This window comes from Bombus affinis, chromosome 6, assembly GCF_024516045.1.
Source record: "Bombus affinis isolate iyBomAffi1 chromosome 6, iyBomAffi1.2, whole genome shotgun sequence".
NCBI lineage: Eukaryota > Metazoa > Arthropoda > Insecta > Hymenoptera > Apidae > Bombus > Bombus affinis.
Window position 1 is genome coordinate 9,151,482 of NC_066349.1, and position 16,066 is coordinate 9,167,547.

The 16,066-nt window shown below is 33.4% G+C and overlaps 1 protein-coding gene and 1 long non-coding RNA gene across 4 annotated transcripts; one reads left to right on the plus strand and one right to left on the minus strand.

The window, feature by feature from the left end:
- The first annotated feature begins 3,174 nt into the window (after window positions 1-3,174).
- On the plus strand, window positions 3,175-15,958 carry LOC126917892 (sodium-independent sulfate anion transporter). Of its 3 annotated transcripts, none has more exons than XM_050725306.1 (11): window positions 3,175-3,697; window positions 11,230-11,408; window positions 12,231-12,484; window positions 12,898-13,099; window positions 13,233-13,453; window positions 13,846-14,017; window positions 14,104-14,271; window positions 14,379-14,540; window positions 14,698-14,838; window positions 14,917-15,062; window positions 15,238-15,958. In XM_050725306.1, the coding sequence occupies exons 2-11, from the start codon at window positions 11,231-11,233 to the stop codon at window positions 15,592-15,594; spliced, it is 2,001 nt and encodes a 666-aa protein (XP_050581263.1). In that variant the 5' UTR covers window positions 3,175-3,697; window position 11,230; the 3' UTR covers window positions 15,595-15,958. The 3 variants fall into 3 exon arrangements, with proteins under 3 accessions (XP_050581263.1, XP_050581261.1, XP_050581262.1); XM_050725304.1 differs by lacking the exon at window positions 3,175-3,697 and adding an exon at window positions 8,970-8,998; XM_050725305.1 differs by lacking the exon at window positions 3,175-3,697 and adding an exon at window positions 8,970-8,998 and having other exon boundaries at window positions 11,230-11,390.
- LOC126917906 (uncharacterized) lies at window positions 9,111-10,669 on the minus strand. Its single transcript, XR_007711122.1, has 2 exons — window positions 10,424-10,669; window positions 9,111-10,345 (listed from the first exon to the last, which is right to left on the minus strand). It is a non-coding gene; the product is annotated as an uncharacterized LOC126917906 (long non-coding RNA).
- Window positions 15,959-16,066: the final 108 nt, after the last annotated feature.

The following is a 16,066-nucleotide window of genomic DNA, read 5'->3' on the forward strand; positions in this document are numbered from 1 at the left end:
TCTATCGCATTCTATTATTTTAGAGATTTCCTTTATCTGTATCAGGGAATTTTGTATCAAGTTGTGAAATTTAATTACAGATAGTAAGTAAGTTATTAACAGGGGTTTCATGTATCTGTTTAAAGGAAAGAAAAGAACAAAAGCATAGATTATATGAAAAGTAATAATTGACCAGATCTTATCCCCTTATTTTGCCTTTTTTGTTATATTATTTTTAGCAATAATGTAATCCATTAGTGGTCACAGGTTGGCTGATATTTTTAATCCATTTCTCTACATTTTTTATATATTTTTAATTCAATTATTCAAACATGTAAATATTCCTTTATTTTCACAAAGAAAATAAGAAAGATGGATTAAATTAATGGATTAGTTTAGCACTTCTTTAGTATATATTTATGAAATTTTACCTTATTTATATTTAGAATTCAATTTTTTAATCAATAAGTATTATCTATTTTTAAGGCAAAGATCATGGTACACGATGTTAAAAAACCTTTAATCCAAAATAAAACCACCTATTTTTTAAGCAGGATTAAGTACTTTACTGATTTTGATAATATCGAGCGTCAGTTAACTGAGAGTATGCTTTACATAAAAAGGCAGAAAGTGTCTTTGACCGACAACGGAATCAAAATCTTTATTTTTAAATTTAAGTTGAGAAGTCTATTTTTAAATTCAATGAAACTATTTTTTGACCACTGACGGATAAATCGTGGTGTATGTTGAGCAACAGTCTACTTCCGAGTTTTAGTATTCGCCGCTCAGCTATTATAACGTGTTACACGTCGGTTGTATCACGGTGGAAATTGTATCATGAATACAAACAGCGTTATATGGAAGTATGTACTTATATCTTTATAATATTATTTAAACTTTCTTCCATTGTTTTATTTATTTTATATATTCAATTCTCAACACTTCTTTCACATTTTTTGAACTGTTACAATCAAAAATGTCAACAATTTCTCCATCATCTTTTTTATGTATATTTTTTGCGTTTAAATAATATACAATTGAAATTTAATAATGAGAATCTATTATTTACAATTTTTTATATTTTTTTCACATAAAAATGTCCGAAGAATAGTGTTTTTTCTTTCTTTATTTATTCATACTTCTTACTCGAGCGAATGCAAGTATTATCTCTTTATCTATTGGCTGAGAAGCTTTGCACACAGCATTAACTCCCTCTTAATCCCTATTCTGGTATTCTATGGAAATAGTAACATAACTTGTAGCAGCTTCAAGCTCTTTCCATCTTTCTTCAAATTTTATGTAAATATGTAAATAGGATTGTGGATTTGTAGGACACGTAACCTTGCCGGTTTCAGACCTCTATGTCAGGCGCTTACTTAAGTGGATTTATCAGTGTTATAAAATAATGATAATAACGCATATTTGCGTCTTCGAAAGTGACAGTTATTATGTAACGCTTTTATCACGTGTGTATATTCGTGTTTTCTTAATTAAGCAAATCATTTTACGAACATCTAGCAAATAATAGGTAAAAATATACATTTTCTGAGACACTTAATAAATTATTCTGTAACATCCATCGTACATTTTCTACGCTTATTAAAAATTTTGATCTTCGACTTGAGAAACAAAATAACCTTTAAATAAATCCTTTTTTAAAAATAATTATTCATTGAAAGGCAATTGGTTTCTTAATGATTTTTCACGTGAGAGATAAATTATATTTTTATAATATTCCATGGACAAACGTAATTATCGGTGGGTAGCTACATCGTAAATCTGAAGAACGACGAGAAACGAGGCGCGTCATGTAGAATGATTTTTCGAAACTGCGCAAGCCTTGAATCAAAACGAAACATACCTTTGTCTATACCACATTCATCTATCGTAATTTTTATGCAAAGAAATTCTACATACTTAGAGATCATTAAAGAAGATAGTTGACGAAGAAGACGTGTTGCGTTATCGACCTCAAATTTTCAAAATATTTTTTCTAGATAACATTCCTCGTGTTGAGTAAACGATTGTTTAGAAACTGCTAATATACGCCATAAAGAATAGAACAGAAAAATAATAAAAGTCTTCGCACGTGATTACTCACGATACACGGTCTACCCTCGAACCTACGGCCGGAATAATAAAAGATAAAACACGTATTGTCTGGCGCTTTCTGGAGGATTATTCTCCAAGAAAGATAAAACAATATGACACATTTCGAAATTAATATTGATTAAAAGATTTTGGTACTTTAGATAATGGAAGAAAGGTAAAAGAAGAAACGATTTACTGAAAGATTTTTAAGACAAATTATGAATGTTATTCGAACAGAGGAAAATCTGGATTATCCGAGCTAATTCTGATATTTACGTAAATTCATATTTTTACGAATATGATTGAGTAGACAGAACCTAGATAGAAAATTATTTTATTAAATATCGAATATTACAGAGAATACTACACGTTGAATATTTTATATACTTCTCCATGTTACACATATTTTGTAAATTTTTGTATCTTCGAATTTATCGTAAATACATAAAAATCCACTGTTCGGTATAATTTATAAATATTAATGCTAAGCAGCAGCTAGAACTTTTGAATGAAAAACCAATACTTTCCTCTTCGATCTTTGTTTCATTTGTCGATTATACTTACAAGGGATCATTGCCATATTTTTCATCGATCTATGTACTAATAATTCCATGTTTGTTATTATATACGTCCATAATTTACAATCTAGTGAGTCTATGTTTATTCTCTCTGCCGCGTACCCCAACTAAAAGTCACCTGTCGTTGAATCGGCGTAGACACAAACGGAATCGTTTCTATACAAGCGACATTTCTCTCGTGGAAACTTCACGTCGAACCTAACCCCGGATTCGTAAACAAGAACCGAACGCTGTCGGCTATCGTAGTTGCGGATGTTTTTCCAAATCCATCCTTTTACGAACACATTCGTATTCGTTAAATACGCGTATCGATAACGTTCTACCGGCGATATTTCATCTGTTTCCTACGTATTATGCGTGTTCTTTGCATCTTTGAATGTTCGTAGAAACGCGTATGAATCGACAGTCTAGCGGCAAAGTATTCTCGAAATTTCCTCGAAAATTCGGGGAAATTCGGTGTGAAACAGAGGCCCCGAGAGGCTTTGTGCCTCCCATTGGATTGTTCTCCAGTGACGTTATTGCTTTAAAGACGGGCTATGGAGAAGGGGAGAAGAAGTTACGGCAGAAACTGTCGAAGAAGCACGACGCATTTAAATGGCCGGTCGCGTATTGCCGTGGATTCAGTTTTGTCGCCGGCCTCTCGAAATCGGATTCCGTTTCGCGTATATTTTTTCGCTCGTGCACCGCGCTCACGGTATCCGACCTTCGTCCGGCTATCCCCAACAAGTGTCACGGCACCGCGCTGAGAAGATTTTCAGCGAGGAAAACGGGAATCGAGCTGAAAGTGAGCGAGCGTTCCGCCAAACGACTCGCGTACATATGATTATCCGTTTGCACTGTCGTTGTTGTCTCTGGTTCTCGCGTTTTCCGCTTGTTCGCGAGTAGAATGTGTCGTGGATGTAAGAACAAGTAACTCTCTCGATCCTTAGATCGTCTAACTGGTCGGCCACGAGGCCAAGAAATCCACCTTCGATTCCCCCGAACCACGTTCCAAGACGTAGTGACAACCGAACAACCGATCTCGTCGCCTACAACCCGTAGCTCTTTAAGTGAGTTATATCGAGCTTCATGTTGTTTTTCGTATCTTTCAAATCAGTCATGTTTCTTCGTTTCTTTCCTTCGATAAACGATTCGATTCGGTTTCAGTGGGAAACGACAAAACAGAATAGTATCGTCGCTAAGAAATAACGTCTTGTCGTAACAGATTTTGACAGATTTTGCGAAATGTTGATCGTTTGTATCGGCATCTATTGACACGTTTCATCTTTTTAGATATACTTGTCGTTCTTTCTTTTCTTTTCTTTGCATGGAACGAATAAATCACGTTGGTTTATTAAATATCGAAATTTAATATCACGCTTTTTTATGTGCAGACATATAAATCTACTTGGGATAATAAAAAAAAACTGGTTCTTATCGGTTGCGGTTACTATAGTGTACCGGGCACGTGTTTCAATGACAGGGAATTTCAATTGTTTTCCGCGCAGCTTCGATGTTAAATAATTCGGAGATGTAAGAACACTTTTCGTTACGAAAGACGATCTGGTGTTATGCTACAGGTCTTCTTTCGTTGAAAGTTGATGAATCGAAAGTATTTGTTAAATTGCTGACGAGATGTCGTTGGTAAACTAGCGCACAAGCTTAAGTCACGGCAGGAAAATGAAACAAGCATTTTTGTATTCGATTTGTTTGTAGTAAAACGAAACGTGACTTTGCTCGAACGTTTCGACAAAAGATAACAAACAATTTCTATAACTAAAAATAAACAAGAATAGAGGTAAGCTAACGTAGGCAGATGTAGCAACATCGACATTAAATCAAATACAATTAAGGGACAACAGTAAATAGAGGAGAAAAAGATTAGACACAGTTAGATTAGATAGAACGAAGTTCTTCAATTCCAGTGTTCTGTAATGTTGTAATGCCGAAGTATGTTGGTTATGTGTAAAAAGGTAAATATTGAACGTTACCGTATCGCGATCGGATCAATTAATTATCTTTATTAGATCATGCTCTCGTAGCAACGAGTTTAATTCGTGTCGGTTCTCTTCGTGTCATGTAAATAATGTCGAAACCTCACCAACATATATGTTTACCCGCTAAACAGCAGGAATTCTTGAAAAATGTCATCGAAATTACTTGGTGAAACATTTAACGATAAATTAGATTTACATCGAACATTTGTACATTCGCCAGAATCTAATTAAAATCGCCAAAGTCCGAGAAATATTATTATTTAAATAGACAAGATATTAGCTGATCTTACATCTATACTTCTATAATTAATTTAATTCTGCGGATCAAATTGGCTTTCAAGCAAAAAGTAAAAGACAATTACATACTCAAAAGTTCAGTCTGATTATAAATCTATTGGATCGGCAATTAAATGATAAATTTTTTCATTATCGCCTAATGACAAATTCGCGCGTAACTGTAAATTGGTTGTTAAAATTAATTTCAATATTCCATAATATATATTTCCCTATCTGCTTCATATTTAAATTTCATTTAATCGCCCGCTCGCATCTACGTATTGCAACATTTTCGTTACCGCCTAATGACAAAATCCGCAATCACTTAGTTGTCAACCTAATACGTAGATGCGAGCGGCCGATTAAATGAAATTTAAATATGAAGCGGATAGGAAATTGGAATATTGAAATTAATTTTAGGAACCAATCTATGGTTACGTACGAATCTTATATTTTTAACGTCTTCGCGTTAAAAAAGTTTTTTTTTTTTAGCGTGAGTTTTATCGAACTATACAGTTGTAAATAAATCTTGAAAATTTTCAGTATAAACGTCGCTATTAAAAGATCAAATTCAAAATTCAACGACACGGCCATTGATTGAGAGTCGTTGTCGAAAGTCACGAGTGTATCTGACCTCACGATCTATCGCGTCTCCGCGATAGTCTCGCTATCGCGATGCAGTTTCTTATTGCTCTTAAATCATAAATTATCAGCTTGTATTAACAATAACTGTCACGTGAATGCAATTAATACCATTTAATGCTATATCGATGGATACCGATCGAACCGTTGATCCTAGCCTACCGTTACAGCTAACGCATAATTGAATCTAAATACGATGTTTTCCTTTCGTTTTTTAACATTCGTATTATCGTTCTTCTTCTTTATTTCAACAGATATATATCACATTCTTTTCTCGATAAATATTCACACGTTAATCGGCAACTATCAGCTTTCTACCAAGAACGACCAGCTAATAGAATATTAATAAAGTTAATAGAATTTCGTTCGCTAAAATAAATCATAGCAGAAATAAAAAATATTACAAAGATTCGAAAAAAGAAAAAAGAAAAAGAAAAGATGGCAATCCTAATATCATTTTTATCGTTGTTATTATTTCATACCATCGTTTCGCGTTTATCATACAATTTATCATTGTTATCCGTTTATGAAAAACTGAAAGATGCTAAAATGCAGAGAACGCGTGACACGCAAGAGTACATAAAATATTGCATGTATGACAATCGTTACAATACCTGGCGAAACGATTTTTCGTTTAAATTCTATCTGTTCGTAAAAATAGGAATTTCCATCAATTTACAGGAACATCAAAATTTAACGTCGTTGAAATTTTCACGGGCTAATAAATTAACGAAACGAGCGGCATGTACGTACGAAGGTATTAGAAGCGAAAGAAAAAAAAAAAGGAAAAAGAAGGAAAGAGAGAAAAAGAAAAAGAGGGAAGAAGGTTCCTTTGCGAGTCGAGGAGCGGCAATCGCATAAACACAGGAAGCAAACATTTCTCAAATTTCTTAGCCGTGTGTATCTTTGCCGCGGTATTTAGAGCTGGTTCTAATCGGCTGCAACTAAGCGTTTAAGTAAGATGTCGAGGTGCACGTGCCGCTGAGTAGCGCACATTAACTCCTATTGTACTGGCTGTTGGATGCCTGTATCAAAGGACGCATTGAAATAGCGGCTCATCTGCAGAAGAAAGAAGAGCCGCCGGTTACACGTTCTTATTATTGTTGTACGCGCGTCGATCATCGATAATGATATTTTCCTTGACAGGGTCGTTTACAATTAAGACGTTCGGTTTCTTTTCACGATGACAAATGGTGGGTTCGCGTAGCGACGCTTCGTTCCATCGCGAGGAAAATTTACATGCGGAAATTAGTCCGTGAGTTCTGCCATGGCAAAGCGCGGGAATGGAGATGCGAAGGAAATTTTTCTAGACTAGTTATTGCAGGTAGATTTCACGACATTATAGATGTTTGTTTTAGATTTAGATCTAGATCTTTGTTGTAGACTTTACGGTTTTTCCTTAGAGAACCAAGCGGATCTACGTGGATTGGGACTAAGATGATTTTATTACCGTCTGTTTGTTACACGGTTTAGTGTGTTCGCTCGCGAGCAAATAAAAGAGGAAAACACGTAGAATCTAGAGTAGAAAATAATACGATGGAGTAACGATATCGTAAAAGGAAACTCGACACTCAACGTGTTAATCGTTCGATTATATTATTTAAAAATATTTATATGAAGCGTAAGTCGAGGAATAAGAATTTTCTCTATGTACGTGCTCGTACTCGAGAATAATAACGAGCGATGAACCTGCTCATCTGACTTACCGATTTATTTAACGAATTTCCATAAGTATTTACATTTCGCATGCACACCTTGACAAAGTTATACCTATGTAAGACAAGGACGAGAGAATTTAAATTGTATAATTTGAAACGAAGTTACCTTATTAGCATTTTCCGATAATAATGATTAACACGTTTGGTCTCGTTGATCTTAACGAGTTAATTGGCGAGAAAGCAAATTTATCGAGAAACGAGTCGCGTCTGCGTACCTCGAAATCGAATGCCACTTTGATAGATTCGTATCGCATAGATTTTTCATACATCAACGTCGAAGTGAGTGCGCACGGATATTTTGCACTTTCAAGGCAACGGTAACAGTTCGCAGCTGAGGCTGGCTGGTTAACATACGTCGTATAATTTGCGGGCGGAGATTGAAACGAGACGGTGAGCCTCGATCCGGTAGTATTCGTGATTTGCATGAAAAACAATGTTCGAGTTGAATTAATTTGCAGGCACGCGGTTCATACCATATATCAAGCCGCGTTGGGAGCTAACGAATCGGGGGGAGAAGCCGCGTGACAGAGTTGATTCAGAAGCACATGATAGCAGAGAATGACCGGTTGCATGAGCGAATCATGTGACACGCGTTCTCTCGTAGTAATGCCTTTTTTTTCCTACTACCTCTTATCCTTTTTCATTCCCCACCAGGCCGCACTTTACCTGGCTGATTGGAAATAAAAGCGCGATATCCCGGCCAACCAAAGATTCCAAGATGCAACCGGGGCGAATTAACGGGCCAGCGTTGCAAATTGCAAAACTTGTTCGCAATTTTACGACTTTTATCGTCGATTTTTCTTCTTCCGCTTCTCCGGCACATTTTAATCGAGTGTTTTTAAAAAGAGCCATTCGTGGAATCGACTCGTTTGACTATTGGTTGGTTGAATCCTTGAGCACAGAATGGAAATTAGATGCATACGAGATACTTTGATATTTTAATTTGATTTAAACGCAGATACGTAGGATAGAAGATATTCCAATATTTCGATCGGATCTTCTCGAAGCTAAGGTGTAACATTTGTTTAAAAATACGAGTTAAAATTAACAGGGCGTACGAAGGCTTTCGTGAATGACGATTGTACGTATTTTATAAGAAATTATTTAAATCATAATGATTAGGACAATTTATAGGCCTTTACAGATGGTTTGTCTATATTTTGTAAGAAATCATTTAAATTCCGAAAAATCCATCACGTTGTGAATCTATTACGTTTTTATGAAAAGTTTCCAATTGATTATTTCGATTATTCTGGTGGTTTTAGCGTCGATATATCGTATGATTTCTTACGGGCACATTTAAGGTAATAGACCATGGATTTGTTTACCAGTTACGTACTTTGAATATTTTTTTTATTTATCTACGCTATATACATCCTGTGCATTCCTGCATCTTTAATTTGCATAAGTGCATAAAAATCCGCAATTCAGTCATCGTCATGTGATGCTCATTGAACAACATATTCTGGGAAGGAAAGCCAGGTGGCACGTTCTGTGGTTGTGGTAAACGCTCGATATTAGATACTAGTAATAATAGATGCAAGGATAAGAGATCAATGGGCATTTACGCAGTTTAACCGTTAGATTTCATAATACGAAACGGAAATAGGTAAAACATTTTCTTCGGAAGATCTTTGCCTGATCGAATTTACCACGTTGCATGGTAATCGCGCTGTATCGAGACAAATATTTAAGTATCCTTTGTCAAAGAAGTTATGAATGAAATGGTATTATGCGCGTAAGTATCTTCTGAATTATTTTAAATTCAATATTTGTTGGTAATTTACGCCAGTTAATAGTGCGGAGTTTTATATTGACTCTGCCATTTCTAAGATAAATAAAAAAATAAATAAAACATGTCTTACGTGTATTTATAGGTTGTAAATATACACATATTAGCAAGTTCGAGACGTATATCGATTAACATTTTTGTATTTAATTAACAGCCTACGGACATGGTTATGCAAATTCATATTTTCATGGATACATTCAACCAAAAACATGGAATAAAGATTTCATCTACATATTCAAATTCTTTTTCACACATGTCTCTATACGTTATATATGTAGAATGTATGTATGTATTCTTGTATCTTTATATTACATATTTACAAATGTATGAACATCCACAGTTCAAATAGTTCGAAACGATAGAGTTCTTTTTGTATTTTTACGCTGGAACATTTGACAAATATTTTGTTACGTAAACGAGAAAATACAACTCGATTCACATCTATAATTTTGTATTTTCACTTTTATACGATATTTAAGTGATTATTATTCATTCTTGATTTCAAATAGAAATTGCTTGCAAAAGAACGTAGAATGTCACGAAATATTACTGGCTAAAACATTCGATAAAACTCGAAATATAAGATTACAATGGCGATCGCAGCTGTATTATATTCGTTTATTTATATTTATTCCGATACTCGTGGAATGCCATAATATTATGCACATTATAGAATTGTTAAGCAAATGTTTATCGTAGCCAAATATTCGTCACGATCAAACAAGAAGCGGAAAGTAAACAAACACTATGGCATACTGTCATAAATCATTATTCACCTGACGAACGTAATTTATCGTTGACTAAACAACGCATCCATACGACTCGACTTTCGTAATATTTCTAATTAAAGAAATACGCCCGGAGAAGGTTTCCAGACGCAAGTCGCCTGTGTCTTTTCGTCAGACATCGTTGAAGTCATCTTAAATCGATCTGACGTTTTCTTGTTCGTTGTGGTACAATGTAATTTGTTTTCGCCGTCAATAATATCTGTTAATACGTTGCTTCATCTTACTTGTTTACATTCTGTCGTTCTTTCGAGTTATGTGGTCCGATTCGTTACGTTGAACTAAATAAAGGCCAATAAAAACTCGTGACAAGTGAGAATCGCGCAGAAAAGCACGTATACTAACTTTAGTTCGAATCACTTAGTCTCAGTCTAATTGAACGAATATCACCAATGACTGTTAAATATACTGTCCCAATTTAACATCATGCTAGCGTACATGACATAGCACTAAATATACTTAGTCCAGCTGGACAGAAGTTAGCCAAAGATATGAAAACTTTATGGCCCTATAACGAGACGAGCATGACATTCCATTCAATTCTATAATTAAGATTTTTATGTATTTATAGGAAATTTATACATACGCAAGTGTAAATAAATGTACATAATGAGCGTAACGTAAGAAACATCTCAAATATTAGGTTATCCGAAAAGTTTCTTTCGTTTTATGAGGAAATAATAGACGCACAAGGTTTTTTGTTTTGTATTATTTTGTCGAATTACGTACGATCCATTTTGTTCTGTTGAGATAAACACCGCGACATTTCACAAACTTGGTTTCACGTTTGTATGAAGCTGCACTGTTGTAAATAACACGTTTGCGAAAGAAAGACACCTTCCGGACAACCTAATACTTGTTACAGCGCTTACAGTATTTAGCGGGTAAAACAAATTTCGAAAATTTCTATTTAGGTTTCTTTAGTTTACGTTTCTTTAGTTGTGACTATGCATCAATAACATTCACGGTTTAGATTAGATATACGTATATACCTAATTGAGTTCTATAGAAACATGTCAATATTATGAACAGCTTATCGAGAACGAATCAGTCTTAAATGTCGGGTAATTATTTTTTTAAAACATGCATGCTGTGTACCCATAATTATCCGAAACAGTTATATTTTCAAGTGTAACGTGTTACGTTGTAATTTATTATGTAAAGCGTTCAATTTTAAAAAGCTTTCTTTTTTCTTTATTTTACTTGCATATCACTACGCTTCTTTTGATTTCAGTAGCAAATCATTATCGTAGCGAAAGGATAAAATTCCAAGCTATTAAGTTTTATCAATTTTCATGTAAACTTCGCGTAGAAACTGATGATGTTCGTGGAAGAAAGAAGAAAGATGTTTGATATAATTATACTAATCCAGGTGAAATATTGAATTTTCAGGATGAACAAACCAAACGATACGGCAGATGCGAATGAAGACAGTAAAACCGGAGTATACGTGAATCATGGTTTGACCGGCTCTGGAAATAGTTTGAATCTCGATCATTCGAACAGTTCTGAAATTCTACATAGTTCGTACGAAAGTCACCAAGAAACACAAGGTTCTTCGGATTTTATCTGTAAGCACATGTAACACTAAAATGACTAATTAATTTACATCTGACATTATTAATGTGATCACTTGTATATAAAACCACCGAGTAGCTGAAATCCTTCATTTCCTCTTATCATTTCCAATGAATCGTTGATAATGCAATTCGTGAAGTATACGAATAATTTGTTATAGCAGATACATTATATCAATTCGCATAGTTAGATGCGTTCCTTAAAAATGATGAAAAATGGGTGATTCATAGAAATTACTTTACGAAAATAGAATCTAGACTACGGATATTTATGCATTTCTAGGGAATTTAAAGCCTCAGGAATGCACGAAATGCACCTAATAGGCAAAAATGTACAAAATATTCAATGTAAGATATTCATTGTACATAAAATAAGATCAGACACGAATTTTTCCACTTACGACTAGATATACGCGATCTAATTACATGTAACTAAAAATACATACGAGTTAGCGAATTGATAGTAATTTAACAACAGATGTATAACAACAGCTTATAAAATAAGGTAGAAGGGTGAAACTAGACTAAATCAAACTGTCGCCTAATAAGTATACGATAACAAATTGTACGATCGCATTTTCATATACGTATGTACAGCACGTTCAAATTATTACTTTAACAATACGATGTTAAACGATCCCTATAATCTAAAATTAGAACGATTGATCGTTCGTTCTGTCTTTAAATGATCATAGATCAACAATTGATTTACTTTGATTTACTTGTTTGCAATCGGCGCCTGAATTATTCTTATTATTTCTTAGTTGAACAACCAAAGAATAGTCAATGATATTATTCTATCTTTGTTTCTTATAGTGGTAGAAGAGTCTGACGACTACAGATTGGAACAGAAGGATAGTTTTGTACATTCCACGTTATATCAGTTGAAGCGACGTTGTAGATCGGCTTGTACGAGGAAAACCATTTATAAAAGGGTTCCAATTTTAAATTGGTTACCAAGGTATAGTTGTCACGATGGACTTGGTGATCTTGTTGCCGGCGTTACCGTGGGTCTTACTGTTATTCCACAGTCGTTAGCATATGCTAACGTAGCAGGTTTACCAGCACAAGTTAGTACTGCTCGATAATTACAAAGCTCAGTGAAAAGGTGGTACAAACGCATAATTTTCCAAAGCATCGGATAAGTACAGAAAATAATATAAAATCGTATTTACGAGGTAATTTTTCTTTATTTATTATATTAATTAATTCATTACGAATTTCCAAACTTTCATGAGTATGTACCTATAGTAATATATTTTAAAAGCATACAAATCTTGTGGTAGGGTTTACAGTTGCCTATCTTTTCAATTTTTTATTATCAATTATCAACTTCCTCAAATTAGAAAATTTTGTCGTTTGCACTACTTCTACTTGCTCCCTGTTGATTTCTATCTTAGTTCGTGAGATGTCCTGTTCGCGTGTGTAAATTATCAAACGAGATAAAAATAAGATGGTTAATGAAAGAAATTATGTTTTACAGTATGGACTGTATGGTAGCTTTCTAGGCTGCTTTATTTATGTTATATTCGGATCTTGTAAAGACACACCGATGGGACCTAGTGCCATCATATCTCTGCTCACGTACCAAACAGTTTCACATCTCGATGCACCATTGCAACACGCGATACTCCTCTGCTTTTTAGCCGGGCTGATAGAACTGATAATGGGTATATTTGGTCTCGGTAAATATCTACAACATATATTGTCCGCTTACGATTTACGATAATGATATTCGAAATAAAAGAAAATTCTGAATATATAACTATTCCCTTTCGTAAATATACGTATAAGTTGGTTCAATAATATGTGTTCCAGGATTTCTAATTGACTTTGTGTCTGGGCCTGTTAGCTCTGGTTTCACATCAGCGGTAGCTTTGATAATCATTACTTCGCAAATAAAAGATATACTCGGCATCCCTGTGAGAGGTTCGCAGTTTATTGAAATGTGGAGAAACCTTGCTGAACATGTACACGAAACTTCAGCTTGGGACGCTGTTCTTGGAGTAACTTGCATTGTGCTCCTTTTATTTCTTAGAGTACGTATACATTATTATATGTATGCGATCGTATAAAGGAATTATTAACAACATTATTTATTTATAATTTATAACATTAAATTTATTATTTATTAACATTGAATTTATAACATTAAAAGAATTATTATTTGATAATGTAAGAACGAATAATTTAAAAAAATAATATATTTCTTTATTCTCAAAATTTCCTGCATTCCTAGTATCAGATATACCAAAAATACATGCACACACATATATGTACAAATTTTTATAGGAAAGAAGTAATAATTGCGCTACTTACATGTGATGATATTTTAAATGGTGTATTATTTATTATATGTATTAAATGCTGTACATAGCATGTAAAATATCTAACTCTCTTAACAGATATTTTTCCGATTTCTCTTTTATAGCTTTTAGCATCGTACAATGTCGGCCCCAAAGAAAAAGAATTGCAAAGTACAAAATATCGCGTGTTAAATAAACTCATATGGTTATTTGGTACATCGCGAAATGCTCTTCTAGTAATATTGTCCGGTCTTTTGGGATACAGCTTTAGAAAAGACTCGCCCTTCAAATTGGTTGGTAAGAACAATAAGTTGATATCGATTATTGATTATGTAAATATATTACTGACTGTATTATTATTAAATATACTAATTTTTTAACAGGATATATACCAGATGGTATGCCAAACGTACGATTACCACCATTTAGTTACATGAAAGATGACAATACAACGGTGACATTTATCGATATGGCTTCAAATTTGGGAAGTGGTATTCTCGTTTTACCTCTTATCTCGTTAATGGAAGATATTGCCATTTGTAAGGCCTTCTGTAAGTTGATACATCATTTTTATACATTATAAATGTATTCTTTACGTGAATAATAGTACCGTTTTATTATATGCGACAAAAAGGAAAGGTTTTCGTATTTATTTCAGCAACTGGAAAATCAGTTGATGCAACACAAGAATTAATAGCGATTGGAATATCAAACATTGGTAATTCTTTTGTTCAGGCGTTTCCTGGTACAGGATCTCTTAGTAGAAGCGCGGTAAACAATGCTTCTGGAGTAAGAACACCAATGGGAGGCATTTACACAGGTAGAATAGTAATTACCAGAATTATTAATTATTTATTATTAATTGTTAATTTAGAATTATTATAATATAATTATTAATTATTAGTTACTAGAATTGTTTATATAATTACCAATTTTTTTCATATATATAGGTCTCACACAATTATCATTTGTTTCAGGTACCTTAGTAATATTAGCCCTTTTTTTTCTCACTCCTTACTTCAGCTACATTCCAAGAAGTACATTAGCAGCAATTATCATAGCTGCAGTAATATTCATGGTTGAAGTTAAAGTTGTAAAGCCAATGTGGAGAACTAAAAGTAATAACAATTTAAAATATGAATTGAAAAAGACTGCTAACTACTTTCAAAATGTTTTTTAATATTTTATCTTTACAGAATCAGATTTAATTCCCGGACTGGGTACATTTATCGCATGTCTGTTGTTAAAATTAGAGATAGGTATTCTATGCGGTATTGGATTAAATATTTTATTTATTTTGTACCACGCGGCACGACCAAAAATATCCGTAGAAAAACTTACTGTACGTATCTTTCACTTTTTAACTTATTTAGTTGTAATATTTTGTATATGTGGCTTTAAAAAATTGATTGTATATATTTTTGTTATTTTTATTATTATTTTACGTATTATTTCTTTAGTATTATTTATTTATTCATAGGTTGATGAATATATTTCGACTGTATCTCATGTTACAGACTCGACATGGCATTCGATATCTCATGCTAACTCCAGATCGGTGTTTAATTTTTCCATCTGTTGATTACGTTCGAAATTTAGTAACAAAATATAGTCAAAGAACTGGAAACATTGCAACCCCGGTTGTAATCGATTGTTCTCATATTTATGGAGCAGATTTTACTGCAGCTATGGTAATTGAAACTTTAATAAAGGATTTCGCATCGAGGGGCCAACCACTCTTCTTCTACAATCTAAAACCTTCAGTTTATGCCGTGTTTGAAGCTGTCGCATCAACTGATTTCGTTGTATATTATACTCAGGAGGCGTTAGATGATCTCCTTAAAGACAGAGGATACATCAAACAAATTAAATAATGCACATTATTTACGTATATAGAATAACATAATGCAATCTGGATTACCATATTATTTTACATTGATTGTATAAATGGTAGTCTCTTTCATCTTATGAAAAATTGTTAAACATTTTTCACGATTATATCATTATAATTAAAATCTACAATTATAGATTTTACGCAAAAATAAAGTATAAGACAAATATTTTTCATTAACGTTCAATGAGACACGTCAAACGCATATCATCGCATTTTATATTTAAAAATGCATTGTGATTAATGTAATTATTTATATTATATGTATTATAGCACAAACATGTTTTTAATAAATCATTTTTATGATGTACTATATGAAAAGGAAATTATATTTTAATTGCTCGCTAGTCACTGTCGTTATTCATAAAAAATAAATGATATAAATGCATTTTATACCGACACTTTTATGCATTATACGTTACTATAACAAAATTAAAACTTTAAACAAATTTCTA

Excerpts from the sequence above, each read along its gene's own strand:
- LOC126917892 (XM_050725304.1), top strand. The coding sequence starts at position 8,976 with ATGAATGAAATGGTATTATGCGC. Across the intron at positions 14,272-14,378 it reads TGCCATTTGTAAGGCCTTCT|CAACTGGAAAATCAGTTGAT; the intron begins GTAAGTTGATAC and ends TATTTATTTCAG. Across the intron at positions 14,839-14,916 it reads GCCAATGTGGAGAACTAAAA|AATCAGATTTAATTCCCGGA; the intron begins GTAATAACAATT and ends TTATCTTTACAG.